The sequence below is a fragment of the Perissodus microlepis genome, chromosome 5 (genome assembly GCF_051167445.1).
Source record: "Perissodus microlepis isolate ML-2025 ecotype Zambia chromosome 5, ASM5116744v1, whole genome shotgun sequence".
NCBI classification, from domain to species: Eukaryota; Metazoa; Chordata; class Actinopteri; order Cichliformes; family Cichlidae; genus Perissodus; species Perissodus microlepis.
Window position 1 is genome coordinate 21,663,656 of NC_140465.1, and position 14,568 is coordinate 21,678,223.

Here is a 14,568-nt window from a genome sequence, read left to right on the forward strand (position 1 = left end):
AACATGTAAATGTATTTAAATTGGTATAACCTGTTAGTGTAATGTACATAACAAAGTCATAATAGAATAACGTGATTTTTATAATCCCCATGTATTGTTCCCTATATGCCTCTGTGTCATCAATACAAACAGTGGCAGTAAGAAAAATAGCTTTAACACCACTTTTAAACAGCTCTGCACAGCATCATTATCACTTTGACCTTGAAGGTGAGGTCTAAGGTCAGATTTGACACATTTTAAATCTTTATACAGTACTGTCTAAGACTATTTGTCAATTTTCAACCAACAGTCATGAAGCTGACCTTGAAGACCTTGGTGGATCTAAAACTAAGTAACAAGACCCCACTTCACACCCCTACAAAGCTTGATCAGCATTCATTCAAACTTTTTGAGCTGTTGTGTGAGAACGTGAATGACACTCATACATGCATGCAAACGCTGCAAAAAAAAAAAAAAAAAAAAAAAGGTCTGTGGCCGAGGTTAAAATTCACCAGAATGCAACAAATGAATGCAAGAAATCAAAATGTGTTGAGGGAGGACCCTCAGACCTCCCACATCATGTGTGGATATGTATAGTTTGGTCCTTGGATGCTTCTCTCAGTGATGTGTCACCAACATACTGTAGATTCAATAGCTCAGCCAGCTTAATCCTGAAGGTATACGCTAACACTGCATACTGTCAGCATTAAATTAATAAAAAAGAAACATGTTACAGCCACGATCGTCACATCTAAAATCACTCCAGCTTTGCACTCAGTCACAGATGCAGCGTGTCCTGGCAGGGGTCAGTGAGAAAATTAACAAACCAGGTCCTGTTGTTTCTTTCAAAGTGCAATGGGATAGACTTGCAAGACAGCACAAAGGTTGTCCTCCAATTTTTTTTTGCAAGACTGCACTAACTTTTCACAAATAAATGCTGTTCTCATCGAGCTACACAACCACCTGATTTGGAGAGACGCTGTATCCTTATCTTTGTCTTTGGAGTTTTCCTTTGGGGAAAACGTGTCCAGTTTCTCTGGGGTATTATATTGCACAGTCAGCGGGGAAACTGGATAGTAATGCAGTACAGTGAGGCAAGAAAATTACAGGCTAGATACAGACAGGGGTTCAGTTATTTGTATGCAAAGCAAACTTTTGTGCACTATAATTGATCTGTCCAAATTAACAGTTAACTTCACAGTAATATGTTTTTTTAAATTTGCTAGCTCTCATCCTGACTGCGGGAGATACTGCTATTCCCTGGGTCTGTGTTCAATGCAGGCTTTTGTCCCTCAGCAAGATTGTGTTGTGTATTTATCTGGCATTGGTGTAATTGAATTGCAGCTGAGCGCGCTCACTTGGGATTGACTTGGATTCCTACAGACTTCCTTTCATCTGATTCGGGCCTTTTGGGATCGAAATGTGACATTTTTTGGAGCTTCCTCAAATTGTCTTGGCAGAGGCTGCCCGACTGGTAACCAGTGGTCTCCAAAGCAAGCAGAAGCAAAAGGGTTGTTTTCATATTTTTTCATCACTGTTCCTGGTGGGACAGCTGACTGAACTCATTTGAATACATTTTCCTGTAGATATCTGCATTATAGAAACTCTCTTTTCATATTTTGTGATTTACAGAGAAACAGCACTGGGTTTTTTCCCCAGAGTGGGGACATCATTTTATGACTGTTTCTTTTTTTTTCATATGCATATTATATTCTCCTTTCACAAAGACTGTAGCGGCTGACAAAACACCAACATACCTCATTAGAGTTCATTGTTGATGTTGTTTTTGCTCCCGTGGGTGGCTACAAAGATTGTAATGAGCTGTCCACATCTCACAGTCACCAGCAGCGCTGGGCCACCTGCATGTGAGAGTGTGCGTCGCAAAATATACAATATCCTTCTGATTTAAATGATTGTATCTGAATATTTTTCAATCAGAAATAAATAACCCAATCATGCAAATGCACTGAGTTTTCCAAAGTGTTTCATAAAGTTTTTAACCATAAAATACACCAGAAAGACTGAAATGAAAGACTGTGTTTCACACATGCTTTTTCTGTTTTTTAAATAGTGCCTTCACTTATTTACATATCATTGCAGACAAACAAGCAAAATGCTGATGTGGACCTGCGCGATATATCTCATTACCTCTGTAGGCCCCTATCACTGGTGGAGTGGGAGAAAGGCATGTGTGATCAATCTTTGCACTCGATTTTTCTTACCCTATAGGCAAAATGTTAATCTTATGACATTTATTAAATGACAGCATATCATCTGCATGTGGAAACAGAAGACATTTAAGAAAATAGAAATTAAAAAATAAAAATGAACCAAAAAATATAAAAAATGAGAAGAAACAGGGAAAAAAATTGGGATTAATAAAATAAACAGCAATTAATACTTGGGAAAATACTAGAATTTTGCCTAATAATTTTGATATTACAACCTTTAAGTTAGGACACTGTGTAAAATGTAATTAAAACAGATCCATAATAGAATTTAGAAAACATATCAAATGTTTAAACTAAGATATTTTTCCATTTCATGAAAAATTTATTTGGAATTTGATGGCAGCAACACTTCCCAGCAAAAGGCTGGAAAAGTAACTGATGCTAAAAAGTAAATAATTACAGGATCTGGAAAAGGCATTCGATTGGGTCCCCCACGAGCTGATTTGGCGATCACTACAAACTCATGGTGCCCCGGAAGCTTATGTGAAATGGACTCCGATGTTCAGCGGGAACATCACCAGTCTTCCTGTTGGCATCCACCAGAGCTCGGCCCTCTCGCCCCTGCTGTTCACCCTCTTCACACCGCGATGGCTGATCTGCAATCACCACATCCATGGAGCCTCCTGTATGCAGATGATGTGTGCCTATCAGAAACAGAAAACTGCCTAACCCTGCAAACCCAAACACAAGCATGAAAAGACCGGCTCTCCGAAAGCGGCATGCGCCTGAACATCAAGAAGACTGGGTACCTTGAATGTGGCCCCCAGACCAACAGTACCATCACTATCAACGGCAAGCCGCTGACTAAAGTTGCCCAATTCAAGTACCTCGGGTCCCTTGTCACCTCGGACTGCGAAACTACCAGATGCCAGACTCCGTGTCAACACAGCATGGATGAAGTGGCGTCAGGTCAGTGGAGTCTTATGCGACAAGAGAATGCCAATCTATCTTAAGTCGATCGTGCGCGCAGTGGCACTCTACGGGTCAGAGTGCTGGCCAGCGAAGACCAAACATGAACAAGCCCTTCACACCACGGAGATGAAGATGCTGAGGTGGCCTCTGGGTCTCACACGACTTGACCGATGTTGTCTGTAGTGATAAGAACTCCATCGCAAAGACAGCCCAGCGATTAGAAATGGGTGGAAACAGACCACGAGGAAGACCAAAAAAGCGCTGGATGGACCGAGTGTTACACCAGAAGACGCCCTGGATAGAAAGAAGTGGAGGAAGGCATGCAAAATAGTGGACCCTGCATTGCGGGATATAAACCGCTAGGAAGAAGGAGGTCTGGAAAACTTGGACCCTGTGTCCTCCAGACTAGAGAGGACACAGCTTGTTATTAGCTCTCAGATCAAAAGACTGCATGTCTCCTGATGATAAGGGGTATGTTAATGAATAAAATTGCCAAAACTGCACCCTACACATCTGGAAAGGAACTGTCAATACTGAAAGGTATAAACAGGTTTCAGAGAAACACATGCTGCCATCCAGGTCTCTTTTTGGGAAATGTCAGTTTTGGCCGGCAGTTATAGGTTACCTCCAATAATATGACGCGAGACTGGAATAAAATATATCCATGGACCGGCACTTTATTAAAGAAGGCTCATGTTACTATCTAAATTAAAACCCTTCTTAACCATACTCCCCTAACCTGGCACACTGGTCTGCTCCAGGAGCTCTTAAGCAGGTAATTGAGCTGCTTTCATTCTTTTGCTCCACATCCTGCAAGAGGCTTAGGTTACTGACAAATAATTAAATGTAAGCAGCTCTAACTTTGGCTCTTTTCTGACACAGGTAGGATGGCCAGTCCCCTTGTCTCTTCACCTTTACAAGCTGTCAATTTAATCCTACATTAAATAAACCTAATAAAGAATTCATAAGAACTAATGTGTGTTTTCTTTATTATACTTTTTTTTTTTTTAAATTCCCAATCAATTAATTACTAACAATGCAAATGAGGTGATGGAACCCTGGTCTCCATTACAGGAAAGGTCTTGCATATTTCAACAACACAATGTTGCTGAAATATGCAAGACCCTGCAATAACACAGTCTAGATGCTGAACTGGTCTGCCTGCACTCCAGTCCCGTAACCACCTGAAAGCATTTGGCCTATCGTGAAATGAAGAATAATGGGACAACATTACTCTCCCCAAAGTCCAACAGCTGCTCTCCTCAGTTCACAGATGTTAACAGACTGTTGTTAAAAGAAGATGAGATGCTACAGACTGGTAAACATGGCCCTGTTCCATTTTCCTCCTGTATCGTACATTTTCTCCATTTAAACATTTGACGTGTTTTCTATGATCTGGTGTGAATTTCAAATGGTTTTATGAGATTTGCAAATCATCTCATTTTATTTTTATTTAGATTTGACGGAGCATCCCAACATTTCTTTTAATTTACCAACAAAGACAAGTGGAAAAGTGCTAAACAAGGACAAAAATGTGTTCTTTGAGCCCAGACTGTTAATAGAAATTGACATTTCTTAATAAAATCTGATTTTTTTTTTTGTCATTAAGATTCCTCTTCAGACATCTTTTTTGCATTATTTAAATATTCACAAACGCTCGGCTTCGCCTGGCCATGCTGAATACTTACACTTGCTATTGAATCCAATCAGCAATGTGAAAACAGGGCTTGCCATTGACTCGCTTACATATTCTTGGCAGAGGACTGGGGTGCGCTCTTGTGTATATGCTGCTGCCTTGTCTGGTTTGCTTCAATAAGAATATTAAAGGTGAAAGTGTTAGAGACTTTCAGAGGTACATCTCAGAGCTGAAACACTGTCAGAAGCATTGATCAAGGGTGTCAGCAGCCTGGAGATGAGATTCAGCCGTTTGTAATTTCACAAGGGAGAGGCAATAAGTTATTACAAATGGCTGAACAAATCTCAAATTCAATATTTCTTGGTGGGGTTTTTTGTTAATATATTTCTGTTTCTTTATGCCTTTGGCCAAAACCTGTGGCATTTCAAATAAGATGTGGTATGTTGACGTATTCAGTCTCATCAAAGTAACGTAGAAAACCACCTGTCTTCTCCATCATCTATCACAGTGTGCGCTAGAATGTGCTGAATAAAAATTGAAAGCGGAGTAGAGAGGGGAAGCGGGTGTGTCCGCATCCCATTTTGACAGCGTGTCATTTTCAGCAGCAGCATGCCATTACCCAGCGTGTTTGGCCATCTTTGGGGCAGAGAGGTACACCTGGTAAATGTTGAATGTGAAATTAGAATCCAGTCATCAACCTCTGCCATAAACATTTTATTTCTCCCCTGCACCCACACATCCCGCTCTCATTTGATGTACGCCACGTTGCCTGCAGGGTTGCTGTGTGCTCGTAAACATGCCTCTCTTTGCTATGCTTCCACGGTTCAAGAGAAGGCTGCAAGGTGTGGCTATAAATCTTTGATAGTTCTGTTGAAAAGTCGACCTTGACTGTCATCAGTCGCTCTGTCAGTCTTGCCCAGATTGACCTCTTAGCCTGCTCAGTGGTGTGTGGATGAGAGAGAAAGCGATGCTCGACTCGGAGTCCCGATGGTTTCACATTTCTACGCAGTGTGTAAAAACTCATTTGTTGATTATTCTTTTGGTTCACTGACAGAAAATTACAATTAGGCCTGAAAGTTGTGATTATTTTGATTATCATGCAATCAAGTGATTAATTGTCTTGTTGATAAAATGTCATAAAATGTAAATCAGAATTTCTGGCAGCTTTTTTGTTTGTCAATCATAGTCAAATACCAGAACTGAACCGGTTCACTGAAGAACGGTGAGAAGCATAAGAAAAAAAAACAGGAAGAAAATGATGTAGTCTTTGACCATGTAGGTCACAGGTGTCGAACTCCAGGCCTCAAGGGCCGGTGTCCTGCAGGTTTTAGATGTGTCCTTGATCCAACACAGCTGATTTAAATGGCTAAATGACCTCCTCAACATGTCTTGTATTTCTCCAGAGGCCTGGTAATGAACTAATCATTTGATTCAGGTGTGTTGACCCAGGGTGAGATCTAAAACCTGCAGGACACCGGCCCTCGAGGCCTGGAGTTCGACAAACCTGATGTAGGTAATCAAGAAATAGAGCTAAATGCTGATTTTAGTTAATCAAAGCTTACCATTTTCCTTTTTTCTGATATTCATAAATTTAATATACAAGATTAAGTTGATCAGACAGACTAACAGTCATATTCCTCTAAGCACTGCCCAGCCCATATAGGGTTTTTCATTACCAATATTTGTGATTTAAAAATATGTTGGACAATTTTTTTTTTCAGACACATGAAGGATAAACAGGTTAACATTTGTTATGTGCTTTTATTTATGAGTCAGTACTTATTGATATAATATAACAATACATGTTAAAAATTATCTCATTTATCACAAAAAATATTTTTTGTATACAGCTGCTTGTTCTGTTGAGATCAGCTGGTTGTTGTTTGTCCTGTTCCAAACACTTGCTGCCAACAGGAAATTTGCAGGGTCCCTCTGGTGGACAAACGATGCAACATCAACACTCAAAACATGGTTTAAGGGTGTTTCTTTCAAGGTTGGTTGTGTTGCAGAAATTAGTTGGACCCAAAATGACTTGGAAACTGAAAACAGCTTTACAAAATGCAACAAACACAGAGAAGGCAAGGCCGAGGAACTTACTTGGCACTATGGAAGAAACAGAAGCACAGCATAAAGGACAACACAACAAAGAGCAGAAGCAAAACTGACCATAGCACACACGAGATCGGAGAATGTCAAAATAAAACAGGAACCAAACAAACAGAACACATAAAAAACAAAATAAAACGCAGACTTAACACAAAGACAAGACTAGACAGGAGAAGACATAAAAAGACACCATCATCATCATCATCTGAAGAGCATAGAAATGGCTACAATTTTAAATAAAATTCTTGGTTTGATCAACGAGTATGAGTCTGTAAAATATAAACAACAGATACATAAATAACTGCTTAATAACAGTCTGAGGAGGGAGACTTGTACAGCAATGGTTCCCCTTTCTAGTGTTCATCTGAAAAAGTAATCTATCACTCAGCTGGCCTTAAATTTACACGGCCGTCTCAGTGAAACGTCAGTGTTCATCATACTTTTCTTTATTACCACCCACAGGGTCTGACCAAAGAGCTCTGTGAAGCAACTGCTGTATTGCCATTGTTTCTAATTGACAAAACCCTGGTGAATGGATTATGTAATGGGCTCTATGTGAGTCTCTGTCTTGGTTATGGATTTAGCCTAATGATGCCCCTTTACTCCAAAAGAGGGATTATTCTGAAGAGAACAGTAGAGCCAGGGCCGTATAGATGAAGGAAGTGTCTCAGATCACACACGTCTGATCCAGAAAATCCCACTAGAGAGAGAGAGCATGCAAACAAGCTTGTCGAGACACTCAGGAGATTCTTGCCCTACATGAGAGGAGTAGAAAAAAACGTTTGTAATGTTTTCATGTGGTATGAATTTTCAACATTTGTTTTAAACTTCTTTTGCAGCTGTCCAGTCTCTGAACAGCCTGAATGACCAGATTGCTCAGTTCATGGTCACTCGACCTTGTAGCCTGACTGATGAGGATGAGGCCTTCATGCCGGGAGAGAGGGATACCTTGAGGAAGTCTATGACTCTGATGAGACACTTGCTCATGGATGCTCAGGTACAATTTCCTTCTTCTCTTAAAGTCAAACACATCCTTAGTGGACACCTGTCCGATCAAAATCCTCAAAAGAAACTACAATTATTCTTCAGTGCTGTGGAAAGATAACACTGCTGGGACAGATAACTGGTTACAGGTAACAGTGAGTCACTTTTCTTTTCACAAACCAAAACCGTCTCATGCGGACGTTTACCTGCTCAGTGTGGTGAGGTTCAGCAGGATTTCAGGTTCCACAGGGCAGACAGATGAATGGCTGAATGAATAAAGTTTTTATTATTGTCATACCCATAGATACACTTTGCGAGGTACAATCTCTGAGGAATGTGTCCAGCATACTGTTAACTCTATGCTATGAAGATTTAGGGTGGTTTTGATGGTAAAAGGAGGTACAGCCTGGTATTAGCAAGGTGTACCATATCAAAGTGGCCGGGGTCAGAATATTAATATCCATAAAACATTGGCAATAGAATTTCCTTCATAATAACAGAAAACTAAGCATCAAAATTAAGCACCCTTTCCAATTTTTTATTATGTGTTCACCAGAACGATTTCAGGGTGTTGCCGAGCTGTTTTTCAGAAATTAACATTCTTAAAATATCATAGTTTGTGGAAGAAAATTAAATATTTTTTCTATATATATACAAAACCGCTCTCATACTCTAAACTACCCCTGTATAATCCTTACCTTTTCAAACATCTGACCTCAAAAACAAAGTTTCAAGGAAACTGTCAACAGGACATTCTTGTCATGTCGAGTGCTGTGTGGCAGCCAAGATGAAGGACCCAAACACAGGACTCAGAAACTGAAAGTTACACTTAAAGCGCAGCTTTATTGGTGGGAAAAACTCTTTATAGGAAATAGACTTTCACAAAAACAAACCAAAACCTCAATCGCAAAACTCGAAACTAAACTGGGCACTGGAACCTAGAGACTAAGAAACTCGAGCAAAGAAACAAACCAGGACTGGGAGCTAGAATATTCTCAGGAACACGAGAGGAGAAAACACATTACAAAGAGGGTGTACGACACGACAACAAGCAGGGGAAGACTGAGAACTATAATACACAGGCAGGAATATAAGCAGACGGGGAACAGGTCGAAACACAGCTGGGACAAATCAGACATAATGAGACGAGGGCAGGCAAAACTAGATACACTGACGTTGGATAAGGACTATCAAAATAAAACAGGAAACAAATAGACTGAAACTCAGACTCAGGACATACAAGCATAACACAACAACTGGGGAGACCTGGGGGACATAGATGGGGAACAAGGGTGAGTAGACATGAAACGTGGGATACAGGAAAAGAATAGAGTGGACATAGGAACAGAGACTAAACACAGGCTAAGGTAACTACTAAGGGAGGAAAGACTACAATCACTAGGAACTACAGAAAACCAAAACTATGAACAACAATAGTCAAATAATATAATTAGAGAGTCAGAAACACCAATACTTGGTCACGTGACAATTGTTAAAGTTATGATGTCAGAGCTTTTAATGTCTTTCAGCTTCTTGTAGAAGTTTTGTTATTTTTTAAATCTAGGCAGAGAATTATAGTATTAACCTTTACAATTTTTATAGCAACCAATAAATAAATTAACGTTTCCTCAACTGAGGAATTATCATTAGTTTTATATATTGAAATTAAACATTCATGACCTCTCTGTTTAAAAAAAAAAATATTTCAAAGATTTCACTTTAGTTTGCAGGTTTAGATTAATAAAATTTTTCCTCTCACTCTTTCATACCTGCATATGTTCTCGTCAAAAAGAAACGCGCCTCTGTTTCTGACATGTTAGTGTGAAATCCGTTCAGGGTGACTGCAGAGCCTTTTCATCCTCGCCCTTGCCCTTAGCACAACCAGGCCAACGCTGTGAAAACTTTGCCAACCTCAGCAATGCTGTGAACAATGTACAGTCGAACCAGGGAGTGTTTTTTTCTTCTTAATCCTCTTTTTTGGCTTCTTCTTCTTTAGAGTTGCACTAAGTCTTTAGGCTAAAGCGAAATATGCGATGTGGCATAATTTCCTTTTAAAAGTTTCATCCTCTCTCTGCTCTGCTTCAGAGATAATTCATCCATACAATGCTGCTTCCATTCAGCCTTTTATTTATATACCTTTTACATTCTGATAAATATTGACACGGTGATGGATTTGTGTTATCTATTAGTGCCACTGCAGGATGGATAAGGAGTCCCCCTGCCATTCTCCTGGAGATATTTTCTCAGACATAGTGTCATTGATTAAATGGAAGGTAATTCAGTAAAAGGCCATTGCTTTCGCCTCAGCTCGGTGGTATGCAAGCTGGAGTGAAAGATTGTTAGCCTGCAGTCTGTTCTTTTTTTAAACTCAGGAATATATGACTGGGGGGTGATGGATGAGTAGGAAACTCACCTGTGGATGGAGTACCGATTATCTCTCCAAGAAGTTGTACTTGGAAAAAAAAAGTTTGCCGGTAGTTCAATGTTAAGTGGGGCACTCAGACACCAGTCATCATGACAGATTTCTCTGCCTTTTGGCCTTGTTAGTCAGACGCTACACCCACAGCCTTTACATCTTCCCTGTTTTTTTTTTGTTTTTTTCTTCAGTGGAGTGTCAAATGGAGGCCCCTGTCAGCTGGAGGCCTGTTACTCTGAACTGTCAAGAGGACAAAAAAATATCACCAGGGGATGCTAGCAGTTGCTACGGCTGTATGTTTGTTTATTTAAAGGTTAGAGCTCGAGCCATACCTCGAAATAGATGTTATATACTCACTATGTTTTATTTCAAAATATTCTGTCAAATGACAATTCTACTCCACAATGCAAGACCCCTAAAAAGTATCGAGAAGATGCTGACAGCTGAAAAAATGTGACTGCTGGGTGACACAGCTCCAGAAAAATCTGGAATAAAGAGCAAAAAAATGAAGAAACAAACCAAAAAAGATGACACAGACAACTCAAATCTTAGGAAAAACACATTGTTGCATTGTTGTCTGTTTGTGGTAAAATATAGTGTTACAGTACACTAGGCAGCATTAATAGATTTATGCGTCTCTGTTGAGGCTTGTGAAATATCTGGATTTGAAGCTGATGAAGCTCAACAACTCATACTTTTTCTAAAGCACCTTTTTGTTAATTAGGAGTGAAAAAAACATTTCAGTGGCAGAGTTCTCATTCACACTCTGTCATAGCTCTGCTTCACCAGTTAATGCAACAAATGTGTTTCAGCAGTTGCCACACATCCATTTTCTTAACCACACATCCAGTTCACAGTCGCTGGGGAGCTGTAGCCTGTCGTAGCTGTCATAGGGCATGATCACCAGTCTGTCATATAGAGCCAACACAGAGAGACATGCAGCCATTCATTCTCACTTTTGAACCTTTGGCTAATTTACCAGTTAATCTAAACAAGCATGTCTATGGACTGTGTGAAGAAGTGAGAGAACATGCAAAACTCAACACAAGCGCAGCTGTAGCTAATTAAAGATAAAGGCTACCAAGTCCAAACTTTTTGTGCATTAGTCTTGAGCCACCTCCCATTTCTTTATATTTAACTAGGAAAATACGTGCAGCAATACTTACAAACATCCACAGAAATACAGTATATAAAGCACAATTCTAACAAACTTGAAAAATCAATATTTGATGTGACCTCCTTTTTTTCTTTCATACAGCCTGATCTCACTTAAGCAGCTTTCTTCTAATTTCTTTTAGTCTTCAGTAATAGTTCTCCTGCCTACTTGAAGGCTCTTCTTTGGATGTTGGCTGCCTTTTCTTTTGTTCTCTGTCAAGACAATCCCAAGATGTCAGATCTTTGCTGGATTATGTCTGTGAAGGTTCTCAGTCATCCAGGTCATCGTAGTCAAAGGAGCTTGCAAAGAAAAGCGTCTGGACTTCTTTAAGTTACTTGAAGACGTTTCACCTCTCATCCGAGAAGCTTCTTCAGTTCTAAGGTCAAATGGTGGAGAGTCCCAGATATAAACCTAGTGGGAGTATCCCCCCACAGAGGGACAAAAGGACCCCCTGATGATCCTCTAATCGCCTGAGCCAAGGTGTGAAACTGGGTGTGGGTCCCAATCAGCCAGAGTTTCGGGTGTGTTCATTGTGAAACCTGGCCCCACCTTATCATGCGAATTCCTGAGGTCAGATGGCCCAGGATGTGAGTGGGCGTTAAGGCGTCTGGGAAGGGATCTCAAAACTGGATTATAGATGGCAGAGAGTTGGTGTCGTAAACCCCCGCCTCTGTTCAAAGATGGTCGCTCACAGTGGACATAGATGGCTTCTTTCACTCCTCTTTCAAACCATCTGTCCTCTCTGTCCAAAATGTGAACATTGGCATCCTCGAAAGAGTGTCCTTTATCCTTAAGATGCAGATGGACTGCTGAGTCTTGTCCTGTGGAGGTGGCTCTTCTGTGTTGTGCCATGCGCTTGTGAAGTGGCTGTTTGGTCTCTCCAATGTAGAGTACCAATGTACCTCTACATTGGAGAGACCAAACAGCCACTTAGGTGCCACCACAGCAAATCATCTGCCTCCATCTCATCCCATCGCCAGCATCCTCTTGTGTCCAACCAACCCACTGCATGTCCTCTGTCACGACATCCATGAATCTCCTCTGTTGTTTTCCTCTTCTTGTCCTGCCTGGCAGCTTCATTGTCAACATCTTTTGTCAAATACATCGTTTATCTGTCCCCTGCATATGTCCAAACCATTTCAGCCATGCCTTTTTAACTTTGTCTCCAAATTGCCCAACCTGAGTTCTCTTTGTGATAGACTCATTTCTAATCGTGTCCATTCTGGTGCCACATATCAAGCACCGTCTCAAACCCTCTAGCTCCTGAGCTACAGCCACCCCTGTTTAATGGCTGAAGCAGGCAACTATAAATTTTAAGCTCATCAAGTCTAAGAGCATATAAATATATACTGTGGTGGTGTTTCTGTTTGTCTGTTTATCGACAATTCACAAAAATATTCCTGATAAAATATTGGTCAGATTTTAATGATACTGTGCTGTAACTGTGACAGAGTGTGAGCCAGATAAGCTACTGCATCACGGACGCTCTGGTTTAAAATGCAGTAGTTGTTGAGATGTTTTATCCTGGACCAGAATGTCCAGCTAGTCTGGATAAAACTTTAACAACTCTGAGATGATTAAGTAGAGAGAAATGAAGGTAATTCTAGTGATATAAATTGGTGTGAGGTTTTTTTTAATTATGAGTATTTTTAAAGAGGTGTATGACTGCCTGGAATTCATGGCACAATTTGTTTTGCATGCTGTAAGTTCCATAACAATAATGGAACTTACAGTTCTCTGGTCTGAAATACCATCCTGGCCAAAACGGACCTATAAGCTATGCTCTCAAAGGCCTTAAAAATCTGTACAAACACACAGTGGGTTTTTTTCAAAGTCATTTCTGAGTTCACACTGATGCATAAAGCAAAGCTGAGCTGGTTCGCTGCTCTCTGCGGTCAGAGTGCACACCCTCAGTTGAACTGCTCATCCTCAAGTCTGTACCATAGCAGCAGTTCACCCCGGCAGCGCTCTGACCGCTGCTGAGGTTGTCAGTAGCTCTGACTTTGACTGAAACTCCAGGATGACATAGCTGTCTGTTTGATTGTGGCTGTGGCCGTGGATCCATGTTGGTTGTCACAATCCTGGCTATGACACATGTATGCAATAAATTTACATGGTTTAGCACGCTGCCGAACTTCAAGCACTATCCTTCAGCCAGCACTGCCAGAAAGAGCAGCTGCAGCTTTGATCACAGCCAGTGGCTAGATATTGTGACAGCTCAGCCTTTTAAAATGAGAAATGAGCAATAAATGCACCGTGTAAAGTATCACATCATCTCTCCTCTCTGTAATGCCAAGCATTTCTCTCAACTGTTCATATGGTTCAGAGGAAATGCAAAAGTTATTGCAAGGTGATGCAAAAATAGTCCTGAAAAAAACTCCCAGCGTTGACCTTTAAGTTTCATAAAACATTCGAGAATTTGTGCTACCTTGCACTGTTTGTGCAGAGTTACAGACGTTGTGAAGAATTGTTCTGTTTGTGTATTTCCTCTGAACGGATTCGCTGTCCGAGGGTGAAGAGAGGACTCTAAATGAACAGAGTGTTGTTTCTGTACATTCGTTTGTTAATTATGATGGGCACTGTCTCTTCTGCCACGTCATCATAGGGCCACTATTGTTGCCCTGCTGACTCCTCTACCAAAGCACCTAATGCAGTGCAATGTTCCACGACATCAATTCGCAGCTTCCACACCCATTGAAATGCATTTGATTAGTCACCCCAGCACAGCAATGAGAACATAAATAATTCATCTGTGCAAATGACAAATGAGGCAATCAATTCCGGGACAGCATTCAAAGAGAAACTATTCAAATCCCCTCTAAATTAATTTTCTGCCTTTTAGTGGCCGTTGACTTGAAATCTTAATGTTGAATTTACCAGACGATGTTTTCAGCCCAACTTTCCGAGACACACGAAACCATTTGGTGTCAGAAAACATGCGCAAAAGATCTGCATAAAACAGAAAACGTCAAGGTTTCGTGACTGACAGTAAGCCTTGGAGAGTCCTTTATTCTTCCAGTTCAACAGTAAAGTCTCTGCAGAGCGCTGGCAGCACTAAATACTGGACATCAGAGCACGCGGGCCTGCCTGAACTCAGCAGCAGGCACTTAAAACACATGAGACCAGACGTTAAAAGAGATAGGCTGGA

General features: G+C 40.7%; 1 protein-coding gene across 2 annotated transcripts in view; it reads left to right on the plus strand.

Annotated features, from left to right (window-relative positions):
* kaznb (kazrin, periplakin interacting protein b) overlaps window positions 1-14,568 on the plus strand; it is a 151,335-nt gene that overhangs the window by 24,606 nt on the left and 112,161 nt on the right. For both annotated transcript variants that reach the window (XM_084928763.1, XM_084928764.1), the window contains exon 3: window positions 7,704-7,861. In XM_084928763.1, coding sequence (XP_084784889.1) covers window positions 7,704-7,861 — 158 coding nt within the window. The remainder of the gene's footprint in view (window positions 1-7,703; window positions 7,862-14,568) is intronic.